The 13,591-nt window shown below is 38.1% G+C and overlaps 2 protein-coding genes across 20 annotated transcripts in view; one reads left to right on the top strand and one right to left on the bottom strand.

The window, feature by feature from the left end:
• TFB1M (transcription factor B1, mitochondrial) overlaps nucleotides 1–4,313 on the top strand; it is a 28,750-nt gene extending 24,437 nt beyond the window's left edge. For all 5 annotated transcript variants that reach the window (XM_038131927.1, XM_038131925.1, XM_038131928.1 and 2 more), the window contains 2 exons: nucleotides 648–775; nucleotides 3,395–4,313. In XM_038131927.1, coding sequence (XP_037987855.1) covers nucleotides 648–775; nucleotides 3,395–3,656 — 390 coding nt within the window. In that variant the 3' untranslated portion in view covers nucleotides 3,657–4,313. The remainder of the gene's footprint in view (nucleotides 1–647; nucleotides 776–3,394) is intronic.
• The window catches only part of TIAM2 (TIAM Rac1 associated GEF 2), a 166,911-nt gene continuing 157,465 nt past the window's right edge, over nucleotides 4,146–13,591 (bottom strand). For all 15 annotated transcript variants that reach the window (XM_038131913.1, XM_038131907.1, XM_038131906.1 and 12 more), the window contains 9 exons: nucleotides 13,464–13,572; nucleotides 12,678–12,857; nucleotides 11,176–11,294; nucleotides 9,943–10,051; nucleotides 8,873–8,931; nucleotides 7,947–8,052; nucleotides 7,125–7,212; nucleotides 6,332–6,486; nucleotides 4,146–5,481 (listed from right to left, as the gene is read on the bottom strand). In XM_038131913.1, the coding sequence (XP_037987841.1) occupies nucleotides 4,838–5,481; nucleotides 6,332–6,486; nucleotides 7,125–7,212; nucleotides 7,947–8,052; nucleotides 8,873–8,931; nucleotides 9,943–10,051; nucleotides 11,176–11,294; nucleotides 12,678–12,857; nucleotides 13,464–13,572 (1,569 nt within the window). In that variant the 3' untranslated portion in view covers nucleotides 4,146–4,837. The remainder of the gene's footprint in view (nucleotides 5,482–6,331; nucleotides 6,487–7,124; nucleotides 7,213–7,946; nucleotides 8,053–8,872; nucleotides 8,932–9,942; nucleotides 10,052–11,175; nucleotides 11,295–12,677; nucleotides 12,858–13,463; nucleotides 13,573–13,591) is intronic.

Below are 13,591 nucleotides of genomic sequence, written 5' to 3'. Positions count from 1 at the left end.
AAGCTTATCTTTGTGGAATTGTTCAAACATAATTTTGGATGAACTGTGATACGCACTGTAAATACAGAGTTGTGTGGTCATTTAAACTGAGTGCACTTATTTCTACCAACCATTCCTTTAAATAGACTAGAAATCTTAATACACTGAAAAGCAATTCCTTAGCTTACATTTTAGAAAAGCCCTGGAGCAACAGAAAACATATAGGGAATGGGTTTGATTTCTAATTATAATACCAATTTTCTCCAGCTGCCCTTCAGCCTGTATATCAAATATTATCTAATTTGTGTATTATGTCAGAATTATCTTGTGGAGGGATCTGAAGACAGAAGTGCTAATTACTTTACAGATTACATGAAAGTTGCTCTAAATGGACAAAGTGCCATGGGGGTAAAAAGTACTAAGTACTGATGGCATGTGAAATAATTGGAAATATGTAGATAACTAAGGCTAAAATTCTGCAGGGTCTTGAAAGCTAAGGCAAATCTTTCTATTCCATACCATGCCATTAGTCACTGCCCAACTGGCTTACCTGCTGCAAGAATGCCTTCCTATATTGTGCCTGTTTGCTGCTGTCTAGCCAGGTAACTTAGAAGTAATGTGTCTCAGAAGAAAATGTCTACTCAAATTTATCTTTCTTTTCCATATAGGTGGATGTGGCTGTGGTGCATTTCACTCCATTGGTGCAACCAAAGATACAGCAGCCATTTGAGCTGGTAGAAAAGGTGGTTCAAAGTGTTTTTCAGTTTAGAAGAAAATACTGCTTCCGTGGAATTGAGTAAGTATTTTTAATGAAAACTTCCCAGGTAATGGTTTCGTAAATGTATCAGCTACTAAATCAGCTATGCATTTGATTTTATTCTTCCAATTTTAAATTTGTCATCATAGTTCATCAGATCTTTCTATTTCAGAATGGTTTCTGGACACAAAAATATGAGATTAATATCTGAAGTAATTACATAATAATTGCTTGTGCATTTTTGTTAGTGCAGTTGAAGTTGTTAAAAGTCATTAGGATATAGTGGTCATCTTTTCAGTAGTTTGTCAGTCTCAGAAATGAAAAAACCCCAACCCAACCACAAAACTACAGAATGATTGAGTTAGAAAAAGAAAGTATCAAAACCTAGAACCAAAGATGGCACTGTGAGGAGAACATGATCTGTAGGAAATTTTACTTATTTGGGGATAATGTCAAAAGGTCAAATTTTTGTTTCTGTGCTTGCCCTTTTATGGAGTTCTTACTGGCCTTTTAAGAATCCCAGTATCTTACTGAGGGAATTTATTAGGTTCTCCAATGAGAAACCTGCAGTCTTTTTGCCTAGGATCCTGTTTAAACTCCAACACTGCCATGTGTCTGACACTATGGGCAACCCCCAGCATTCAGCACTGTAGAATGTGTGACAGAGATGCTGTTAGGACTAGAGGCACCTGCAGCCTGGGCTCCCTGAATGTTGCTGGGCATAGTTTTGGCCCTGATGCAGTCTAGAGCTAGGGTGGATACTACCCTACTGTACTACAAGCCTTCTATGTCACTGTTTTAAAGGTGAACAAAGAAATTTGCATATAGTTTTGGGTTGTTGGGTTCTTTTTCCTTGAGGCCACGAATGCCATTGATATGGGTGATGCAGACATTGGATCTAAAATGAGTGTTTCTTTGTGTTAAAGTTTGAGTATGCATTTCAAAGTGTTTAGAAAATGAGGTATCCAAACTCTAGACTAGTTTGTTTTTGATTTACAGGGTGGTGGTTTTCTTTGGTTTTTTTTTCTTTTTTTCTACTGTGAAGGAATGGTTTCTCTTGACAATGTAAGCAGAGAGCACATGCAGTCAGCATATCTGTGTTGTGTACAACATTGTTACCAAAGTTTAAAAAAAACCCTCCCAACTTCTGTGTAATCTCAAATTGCTAATAACTGCTTTACATTCTTTTGAGGCAAGGAGAGGAAAACTGAACTTTTGGACGTCACGTATTCCCCTAGCAGCTTATCATACCTTAGCCCTAGTGTGCAGCTAAGAAACACAATCCTCTTATTCTTTAGTTGACCTGAAAAAAATAGCAAATGTTGGTGTATAAAAAAAGCCGTTAAGTTCATTATAAGGTTCTCTATCACCCAGACTGTAGGCAATAGAATCACTTCATATTTGTGTATGAATTCTGGGCTTTGAGATGTGAAATGTAAGATTGTGCTATGAAGTCCATATTGTAGTTTGAGTTGTGGCTCACGACATTTATAGGATGGTTCATAGTCTGTGAAAAAAAGACTGGGTACATTTTGCTCCAGGTATGTTTTTTAACTACAGAATCAAAGGAAAGAGGGATATTGAAATAAAAATTGACCCGTTGCTGACCTAGATGCTGAACTAATGGGAACATTTTGACAAAGGCCTGAAATAAAATATACTTCAAACAGGTTTCCCAGAAGTTTCATTTTTCACTTGTAATTTTAAACCCCTTCTTCTTAACTTCATTACCAACTATCATTTCTTGCACAAAGCCTTTGGTCTAGTTTGTCCAGCCAACCTGCCAGACACATCTGGTGGGGAGGGAGCATGTGTTACTGTATTAGATGCACAATATTTTTATTTATTATGTATATAACACAGATAGAATTTGAAAATTGAGAAATGCCCATTAGTCATGTGCAGATTTTTTGCTATTCTGGCCTATTTTAGATCTGAACTACTGCTAATAAGAGCTGGTCCTTTCAATAGTTTGCACTGCGTAGTATGTATTTTTGTGTGACATTAAAAATCACTTACCTAATACTCCTCATTCAAATTTGGGGAACTTCTGAGAGAGAGGTGCTAATGCATCTAGCCCTAAAGTAAATGTACTGATGTGCCTATCTGTGAACAATGACAAAGCTGAAAACAAAATCTAGGGCTCCTGCCACATTCTAAATACGAAAAAGTGAATGACAATTAAATACTCCTTTCCTCTTACTTTGCTTTTTTTTTCTGATATTAGAATTGGGGTATTAATGAAAAGTAGTAATTGTCTTTTCTATTGGAATGAAACAGTCTGAAGAAAGTCATATTTGTTTGAATCTGATCTGTTTTGTGTAGTTTAATCTGTTGTTGCTTTCTAAATACAAGGCTAATTCTGAGAAGGCTCTGTGCTTGTATCCATACCCAAAGCTCTTTTTAATGTTAGCAAACATGAAGATACATGCATGTTTTTAGTCTATAATGTATGTATGTGCTTTCCTATGGTGTCATAATTTGCATTTGCACAAAAAGGACCTTTATATGTTTCCATTGCTCAGATTACGTTGAGTGCCAGAGCTAAAATAGTGACATAATTAATATACGTTTATTATTAAATTCTACATTACTCTTAAGGGAAATGTAATTGTCTGTCTGAATTGCTGAAATTTTTCTTTATACCATATCTTTTAGGACCTTGTTTCCTGAAAATGGGCGCTTGAAAAGAACAGAACAGCTGATGATGACAGCAGATGTTGATCCAACTCTGCGTCCTTTTCAGCTGTCTATGTCACAGTTTAGAAACTTGTGCAATGCATACAGGAAAATGTGTGATGAAGACCCAAGCCTTTTTGTGTTCAACTACAGAGAAGAACTACGGCAGAAGAAGATGACAAGAGGTTTACTTGGAAGTACTGGTCAACCTGAACAGACTGAAGAGAAAAATCAGCTGTAACAGCACAAGTCTGATTTTTTTTATTAGTTTTAACTCCTTGATCTACAGGTATTGACTCAGTAAAAGAAGGTTTAGATGGTCCTACATCTATGCAGATATGAAAGACCTACTTCTGAGAAGGTTGTAGAGAGAGAGGGCATCTCAGTATTCCATTCAGCTGCACACAAAAGAGAAAAGGCAATCCGGGTTCTTTTTACTTCAGGGGAATGGCTAAAACACATACCAAGAAACAAGGTACGTTGTGAGAAAGGTAACTAAGTTGCAATACTTCTGATATAATTGAATTTTGTATAAATGAAAGTGCTTCACTGAAATTGAAGAAAAATACTTTTCAGACATCACGACATAGGATGGTGTTTGGGTTTTTGTGCTTTTTTATCCTGGAACATCCTCCTCTGCAGAATAATTTAAAAAACAGAAGCCAAGACTCTTATAAATACACTCAAGTGACTGGCTTACGGGAGGATAAAGTGCAACAATTGCCTCAAGGTCTGCTAATACTCTTCTCATTTATGCAGAAGCAAAGAATTTGGGATTTAAAGCTCCAACTACAGAAAAGCAGCACAATAAAAAGTAGAAAACATGGCTAAGTACAATACTTTTTTGTCTTTTACTGTACAGGCTCATAGAGAAAATAAAAAATACAGTCAAATAAAAGATTACAGGCCAAGCTTTGTTTTTGTATTTACACATATGTATAAAGTATAAACAGCATTGAAACATACAAAAATGAAACTTCTGCACTGTTGTGCACTAAAACACATTAAAATAACTTAATTGTGCTTTAAATAAAGCAAACATGAAAACCAAAGAAATAAAATGCCCAAGGTACTGAAAATTTCAGTTTGCAATGCTACTTTCCATTGTAAACTCCTCTGCCACTCACTAGCACCTTTTCCACATTACTTAAAATATTAATGAGGCCATCCCCAAGAAAACTACATCATCTTAATAAATGCTTGAAAGGGATGAACTAATTTACAAACCTGGGCTGACTTAATCTATTTTTGATCCACAATAAATTAAAATAACTTAAGAATCCTTTACAACTGTTTTTGAGCAAAAATGTATTAGTGCACAAAATCAGATAGTAGTTTTCCTGCAGCTTCCATGAATTTACTAGTTTTAAAGCAAAATATTTGTTGAATTTTATGTGGACAAATGAATGTTTTAATATTAAGCTAGGATTTTCCATGCCTCTCCACAGCTTCATAAAAACAGTCCTCATTAACTACAGAAGTTAAACTCTGGACACTAAATTCTCTCTCTAAAATAGAGTTCAGATCCAGGTTTGCAGCATCAGAGTGACTGTCAAGGGATTGGTGACGTTCTTGCATTGCCATTAGAGTTCCTCTGCTACGCTTTGTGCTGTTTACTTTTCTCTTCACTGGGCAGAAATGGCCCCGCACAAGCTTTGGATGCTCTGCTATCTGAAAGCCATCTTCTTCCTCATTTTCAGCAGCCTGATCCTGTTCAGAGTCAGCACTGGGTTCCTCTGAAATCTTCAGCCGCTGGAACTGTATTTCAATGTCTTTTGTAGGGCTGCCTCTCTTTAGGCTCCGATAGTCCTCCTCCTCATCATCATCACTGAGAATGTCGGATTCTTTGACAAGAACATTAGAAAAGTCAGATGCAGTGCTCTCTGCATGTTTATTGGGAGATGAATTTTTGGGCTCCTGGATGCTCTCAGAAGTGTGGCAGCTGCTGCTCTGAGTGCTGCTGCTTAGGCTGCACTCATCGGAGTCCTGGAAGGTGCCTTTCCCCTGGTCACCATTCCACTCGCTGCTGGATGACTTCTTCAGTACCTTCAAGGATCTTGTGGAAGCTGTGCAGAGTGAAAATGCAGGTTTATTTTTTTCAGCAAAAAAACTGGTTACACCTTTTAACTTAATATCCCACTTACAATTATGATGGACATAGTCATTCCAAGTCAGATGTGTCAGCACTCTGATACCGACGGTGTGCTTCCACATGTCACAGTTTTCATTACACCTGTTCTAGGGCTCTGTGCTATCCTTCATGTGTAATATATATCAATTCCTCCAAAAAAGTGTAGTCATACATACACTTCTGCAGAAAGAAAGATTGACTTGGGCACATCAAACACTGAAGGGCCCGGGTGTAGGCAGCAGCCAAACTCTTCCAGATCCTCTGATGTTAAGGGGATTTTACAGGGGACTGATCTGATAGAGAACTTGAAATACTACTAACTACTCATTTAATTAAAATGTCTGAAGCCTGTCCTTAAATTACAGTATCAGCTGGGATGTAGATTTAGTGCATTGAAAGAACCAAGATCCCCTGCCTTTTCCCCATTGTTCTTGCTACAAATGTTGTAAGGACTGAGTTACTAAAGGGAACCCAGAGGAAAGAATGCTAATATTGTATGACAAAAGGTGTCTATTCCTTCCCAGCAAAATTAATTTGGGCCTTATTAAGTCTTCTCTGAAGAGAGCTAATGACACATTGCAGTGTGGAGAAGTCTGCTTATCTCCTCTAGCCCTTGTCACATACTGAGTGGTAGAGAAACTACTCCGGCTCCAGTCCAAAAAAAAGAAGAAATGGGATTTGTGGGCCAGACACATGACACTGTATGGTCATGGTAATAATAATGAACGCCCTACCAGCACCAGAGTCTGGATGCCTTAGTTTTCACTTGAGAAGGTGTTTCTTACCCAGTTTGGCTGTTGCAGGTACACGATTCTTAAGTGGGACGAGGCGATCTTTACATTTTTTCTCCAGTGGTAGCTCACATTTTATGTGACGTCTGAAATTCTCCCGCAGAATAGAACGGATGACCTTCACAATGTTAGTTTTGTTCTCAGAATCACTGCAAGTTTAAGAAAACACAAAACTTAATTTCCTTACTGAAGTAAGACGCTGGGATAAAATGTTCCCACTTCGTTTCTGCTGATGTGCTTTAGTGCAGTGGTTTTTTTCAAAAGCTTGCTTTAGTAGTGGGTTTACAGGTATCATAAGATCATAGAATGTTCTGGGTGGGAAGGGACATTAAAGATCATCAAGTTCCAACCCCTGTGCCATGGGCAGGGACATCTTAACGGTGCTAGACATTTCACACACCTGTGTTTAGAGATCTTAGTTGCTTCCTCTTAGAAAAATACTTGAAAGATAACTTTCTGTATGAGGGAATCACCATCTTAAGAGGTCTTTATGAGAAAGTAATCTCTGTTAACCAGCTGAGAGTGATAAAATCAGTTACTATGCCCATACCATACTGGAGCTTATGTTCATGTATCTGCAGATTTCTGACATTGGCTCACTACACTTAATTCACCCATTTGAATTTGTTATACTTTATGCAGTTAAAGACTGGCAGAGTGCATAGCTTCAAATAGTGCCACTTCGAAACTGCTGATAGAAAGGTCACAAGGGAGAAAATATTTTCTTTTTTTTTTTTTTTTTTTAATTCCATTAATGTGTCAAATACAGCCTCCATGTAAAGCTTACCTGCTGCACAACTGAAAAATTGTTTCTGGCCTGCCTTCTAGTTCTGACTTGGTGTGAATCAGTTCCCAGATACAGCTGTTCTCTGTTCCTGTGCGTGGAAGGAAACATTACTTTTGCATTCACTCCATGAAACCTTTGGCATGAGAAAGACCACAGTAGAGCTCCCCCACTCTGCAGAAGGCAGTGTTAACTCAGCCACGTGTGGAGCAACAGAAGATCTCACCCAAGGTGGAACCCAAGAGAAAGTCCCCTGAGCTCTCTTGCTGCAGCAGCCTAGCACTGCCTTTGATAACTTCTCTCTTGGAGAGTTGCTTTCCCCCATTCTTGCTGCTTCTCTATGCTTTCCAGCCTTAACAGGCCTTCACCCATGTGCTCTAAAGACCTTGGGACACTTTACAGAACATACAGAAGTGGATAGGACTATAAAGATCAGCTTGAAAATAAACTCACAGCCCTTTACTACCACAAATTACAGTCACCTCTCTGCTGTTTGAAAAAACATGAGGGTCAGCACACACACAGCACCAGTGTGTCATCAGGATGTCAACTACAGTAAACCACCTGCCTTTTATTGGGAATTTCCATTCTGTCATTCCTTCACATCATGTTACATCTCCCTTAATGCACAGAAGTCAGCATACCAAATGAAGAAAGTCTGTAAATGTATCAAGCCTGTACCCCCAAGCAGAGACAACAGTGGATAGATAATACTTTCTCTACACCTGCTTGTTTCCAGAGGCTCAGAAAGACATCTGGAAGAAGCAGTATTACAATATTCCAGAAAAGCATTCAGTCCAAAGTATTTTACTGCAAGAGAGTTACCTGCTGTGTTCCCCAGTCGAACCTGAAGAGCAGATAAAGGAATCAGCCAACGAAATTTAAACGGATCCAAGTCACCATAATTATGTGCAGCACGAACATTAGTAGGCTGTAAAAAGAAAATAAAGGATATTTCTAAGAAGTAGAAGAAGTGGTGGTGTTTTGTACTACTCTTAAAAGATCTGCCTTTGAAGAAAAACTAAATTGACTAAACTTTCCTTCACTACCTTAAAATGAACTTGTAATGGTGATAGACACAACCTTTGGAATTCATAATTGCTTCAACTTTTAAAAGCCATTTGATTTCAACTGATAAAAATAAAACTTTGCCTCTAAGTACTACCAGGGAAGAAGTTTCCTGTGAAAGAACATACAGACTGTCGATTAGCAGAATACATTAATCATGTAGCTGCTGTTGCTACTTTTAGAGCTCCTCCATCTGTTACAATAAGCATGGTGCAGTATATCACCACTGGTACTTGCAACATACAATTTGCTACCTGGCTTCCACATTTCAGGTCTGTAAGTGGGTGCAGAGAAGGTTATGTCTATAATGCCCCTTTTCCTTTCCTTCAAGGGTAATCAAGGCTCCATAAAACAAAGGTCTTTAACCTGCACCCTGTGGTAAGGTAGGCAATTATAAATGCTGTCTAGAAGAATTAGTGATTTCTGCATGGCAATGTTTAATTTTCCATTTGATGAAATAATTGTGGAGATCACACAGAAGATGATGCTGCTTACTAAATAACAAAAAATATTTATTGCTACACAGATACTGAGCATTTGTTTTAGCAGGATAGCCAGAACTCCAGCCTAGCAAGGGAAAGTGGTATTTCACCTCAGTCACTCCCCCTATAACATTGTTATGGTCCATCTCACATTGCAGTAATATCCTGAACATCCACCATCTCCACTGATACCAGACTTACCATTTTCTTTTTCAGTTTGTAGTTCTCCTTATACACCAGTATTACAGCCCTCTTAAAAACTGAAAAGAGAAAGAAAAAAAAAAAAGGAAAACTGTTAATTATAGGCATAATATTACAATAGTCAGTGAAAATAGTATCTTGGAGAAGCTGATTATTATAGTCATGGGAATGTGAAGGATGAGATAAGCAAACATTGAAAAGCATTTGCCCTGTGCTGAGATGACAACTGGGTTTTTCATTCTGCACTTTCATGCAATGGCAGTATTTTTCCCTCAGATTTTGTTCTGAACATTTAGGATGAAGCCATTCTGTACATTTATTCTGAAACTACCAGTAACCACCTATCTATCTTCTGTAAGTCTTCACATAAACAAATACAGCAGATGTAGGTTAGATGTAAAAATTTTCTTTCTATAGACAGTGGACATTTTCAAGTGGAGTGAAAGGCCTATAGCAGGAGAGTGCTGTGAAGGACATAGTCTGTTCTTCCTGCAGTTCAACAGTTGGTTCTTCTGTTTGGAGTATCCTCTTCCCTAACCATGCTTCCCAGGGAAGGAGTGCCCTGAGTTCTCATAGGTGTTTATCCACTGAAATATTAAAATAATCTTTTTTTTTAAGAAATGGACTCTTGTTTGTATCCCCTCATTTCCACATCAAGCTTCAGGTTAAAATAATCTGGATGGGGATTTCAGTGCAGTAGCTGTAAAGCAGAAGTTAGTCTGAATTCACAAAAGTAGAATAAATCATGATTTTCCCACAAGCTTTCTTTGAAAGCCTCATTTAACAGACTGTTCTAAAGACTCTAATATTGCCTCTTGAAAATCTCCCATAGTTTAAATATAGGCAAGACAGCAGCTGAGGGTGGCTCACAGAGCAAACAGTACCAGCAAGCAAATAAACAGAAACTTTTTTCATGTTAGGGAAATACAACTATGTATTTTTTCACATATAAGTCCACCCTACATATCGCATGACTGCAGGGAAGGGAGTTTGGGGCTTTTAGCCTGTGAGGAGATCTAATGTAGCATCTTCAGATTTGACAGCACAGAGTCCTTAAGGAAGACACTTACCAAACACTGTAAGTTCAAGGTCTTTCCTTGCTTTGCCCAGCGACGGGAAAGGATTCAGCCAGGTAACTGTAGAGTGCATCAGAAGTTCTCCCATTGAAAGCTCTGTCACCTGTATTACAACAGTAAGTAACATAAATAAACAGTATCTACATCAGTGCTGCATTTTAGTACACATCGATTAACTTTAAGGATCTATGTTTTCTGTATTTATATATAGAAAGAGATCTTCACTACAGCAGGAAAAGTGTGAATAATCCCTTTTTTAAAACAGGTTACAAATATACAAAGTAATAGCCCCTAAGTTACAAAAGCTGGGTAAAAGTTCTTACTATTAATAACTAAAAGGATACTAAGCTGATCTGATAATCTTACACTTCCATATAGCCAGTTCAGAACTGCCTGATTTACTAGCTGTAAGTATCTTTAATTTCTATAGAGTAATTAGTATTTACACTACAAATGGCAGAATTAATGGAGGTCTTGTACTCTGAGTCTCCTTTCTTCTGTGGGACACAACAAAATGCTGAAGAATATCAAAGGCTGTCAAGTTTCATCTTCCATAAATGATGAGAAACCAGGTAGTCAACAGGGACAATTTGACTTTTACTAGCAGGAAATGAAACAACTGAGATGACATTTCTCATATCTGATATCCAACTTTATAGATTTGATCTGCTTAGTAATTGTTTGATGTAAATGGCTAAGTTGAGGCCCTGCTGCCCCAGTTTGGGAGATGACTGCACACAGTCTGTATAACTAATGGGTTTTGCTCTGACAAATACCCATGGATGCCTCAGCACTGGAAGTGCAGAGAATGAGAGTAACAGACCTTAATGTGAAATCCCTCAAATTGCCATTTTCATTTACACGGGTGAAAAAATATGTTAAGAACTTAAGAACTCAATAGCATAAAATCTGAATGCCTTGGGGCATGGATAATCTCTGCAATGTTTTGACAAGAGGTTTTTTCCTACTGAGAACTATATCTACTCCTGCTTGCAGTTCCTGTCAGTCCAGAATGCAGCTCTGGCAGCTGTCTGAAAACTTTACCATAACCTACTGACAGAAAGAAATTTGACAGGCAGATACAAAACAGAAGTCAAAATACTAAAGGAGAATGGAGCAAGCCCAGTGCAAGTAAGTTCCCCAAATTACCTCAGGAAGAGAGGAAGCCCCTACAGCAAGCTGGATAATGCTTCAAGAGTCAATGTAACATGTTGTTTCTTCTCTTACCTCTTTCTCTGTTCCACTTTGTTCTGCAACCAGTTGGTCAAATACAGTGCCATAATCTTCATATATCTTCTGCATCTCATTTATGTGACTTGCTACTTTTTCCATTGCCTTCAGTGCTTCTGTCAGGTTTAAAAATTTCATACACAGCTATGCAATTCATTTGTATTTTCTAAATATGGTAATTTTAAATTGAATTCCCCTTGAGGCACGTAAAATGATGTTGCCTTCCGAAGGTTTGGTGAACTGAATTCTAGCTCTATATCAGTACTTTCTCATAGCAACAGTAGAAGAAAAACTTCCTGGTCAGAGTAAGTGAACAATGCTCATGTGGTGTCTCAAGTGGCTGAAAAGGCTGCAATAAGCATTCCAATGACAAGCCCCCAAAGTTAGCATTATGATAGTACCATGGTTAAATTTTGCATCTTGTAGATATAGAGCCACTAGGTCCTCTGAAGTGATCTACACTCATCCTAGAATAAGTTATCTAATGATCTTTAAGAGAAACAATTGCTTTTGTCTCATTCCAGAATGGACAAAGAAATACAGTGTTAGGCTGTACAAGTTCCTCACAGGCTGTACACATGAAATACTGGAGGCCAGGTTTTGTTTAAGTTATGTTTTCCAAACAAGAATGTCACTAGATTCCATTAGAATTCTGTATTAATTCAGAATGGAATTGGACTGGGATCCTTCATTTCATCAATTCTTAATGGCACAGTTGTTTCATCAATTCTTAATTTTAGCAGTTTGGCATCTATCCTGACCTGCAAATAAGTCCCCAGCCCCAGCTTGTTTGGGAAAGGGAACAATATTGGAAGCTCCTTTTGAAGTCAGTAAGATCCTCATGAGTTTTTACTGACAGTGTATTTTCTCTGCATCCATTTTGTGAAAATGACAGTCAATCCATAAAATACATCTCTTGATTTTCATCCACCAGGTGCTGACAGACCTGAACTGCAATTTGCCGGGATGAAGTCCCAGGCATGTGAGCAATCAACTCTAATACATGGTAGATAAGTCTCTCCACATGGGAGGACTGCAAACATTTGACAAAGATCTCTTCTACACAAGCAAGAGTCAGAGAAGGACCTCGAACAACAAATACTTCTTTCTGGAGTGCTCTTAAACTTTGACATATTTTAAAGAACTAAATAATGACCACAAGATGGAGCCTTGGTCAGCGTTTCTCAAGTTGGTTTAAAAAAACTGAAGGCAACACTGTGACCTGACATGCTCCTCTGCATGAGGATAAAGATGCCAGTCCTACTTGCCATGGCAAATCCTGGGCATACCTACTTCTCAAAGGGACTTGGACATACCAAGTAGGACTTCTAGCTAAAGGAACAAAAAAAATACTTACTACTTTTTAAGGAGAGTGAGGGAATTCTGTCTAGGTTTTGACAAGTTCTGTGCTGCCTACCAGAATGCCTACCTGTATCTTCAGAAAGGGCAGGAAATAAAACTTAACTCATTCGTTTCTGTAGAAGAAAGGAAGAAGTTACCTGTCAAATGATAGTGCTCCTCACTCTCATTGTCTGTCAGAGACACCAGCTCTTTTAAAAGCAGAGGATATTTCAGCACTCTCTGAACAGGCTTTATGAGATATGACTCCAGTGTAGAAGAGTGTTGCTTTGTGGGATTTCGAGCATCCAGAAAGGTCTTAAAGGCACTATCTGTTTTGGCTAGAAAAAAAAAAAAAAAAAGAAAAAAAAAATCGGTCAGTTGAATATGAAAGTCATGGAAGCTACAATAATTGAAAAACATGGAATGGCAATTTGAACCCAGCACCAAAACTCTCGCCCTCTTCAATGGATGATTTACAGAGTAGCATATGCTATCAATTTCATTATTATTTCCTGCATCAAATAAGATTCAAAAGGACTGAGAGAGCAATTTTATGAAGGTGAGATTATTCCTCTAGTTTTTCCACTGCATTGCAGTGAAAGGCAGAGGAAGTAATTCCTGATTTATTCTACCATTTGTTGCTGCTTTTCTGGAGTGTGGGCCCACAGACAGCACAAAGTTGTGGAAGGTGTTTCTACAGCTCTCCAGGCTACTGTCTGGAGGTTGCAAAAGGAATCATGTTCTTCAGGTCTATACCATACTTCAGCAGAACCTGTGATCTTAGATCTTCCCTTGGAAAGATACCTGATTAGACCTTGTTTTATACCAATATTTATTCCTTGATTTTATCCAATATTCCCTGCAAGTTGACAAGATTTGTTACAGTAGTTCACTGCAGTTTGAATTCATGCAACTGAATTACAGTAATGAAGACAAGAAATTACCTCTCTCAAGAACTTTCTGAACTTTGATGTGGTTTGCACAGAAGCCACTGTACAGTTTGAAGTGGTCAGCATAATATAGAAAGGAGCCACCGAGGGAAAACAGCAATTTCTGAAATCAACACAATCAA

This window comes from Motacilla alba, chromosome 3 (genome assembly GCF_015832195.1).
Source record: "Motacilla alba alba isolate MOTALB_02 chromosome 3, Motacilla_alba_V1.0_pri, whole genome shotgun sequence".
In the NCBI taxonomy this organism is placed as follows: Eukaryota; Metazoa; Chordata; class Aves; order Passeriformes; family Motacillidae; genus Motacilla; species Motacilla alba.
Note: the sequence above shows the minus strand (reverse complement) of the source record. Positions and strands in the feature narration are given on the sequence as shown.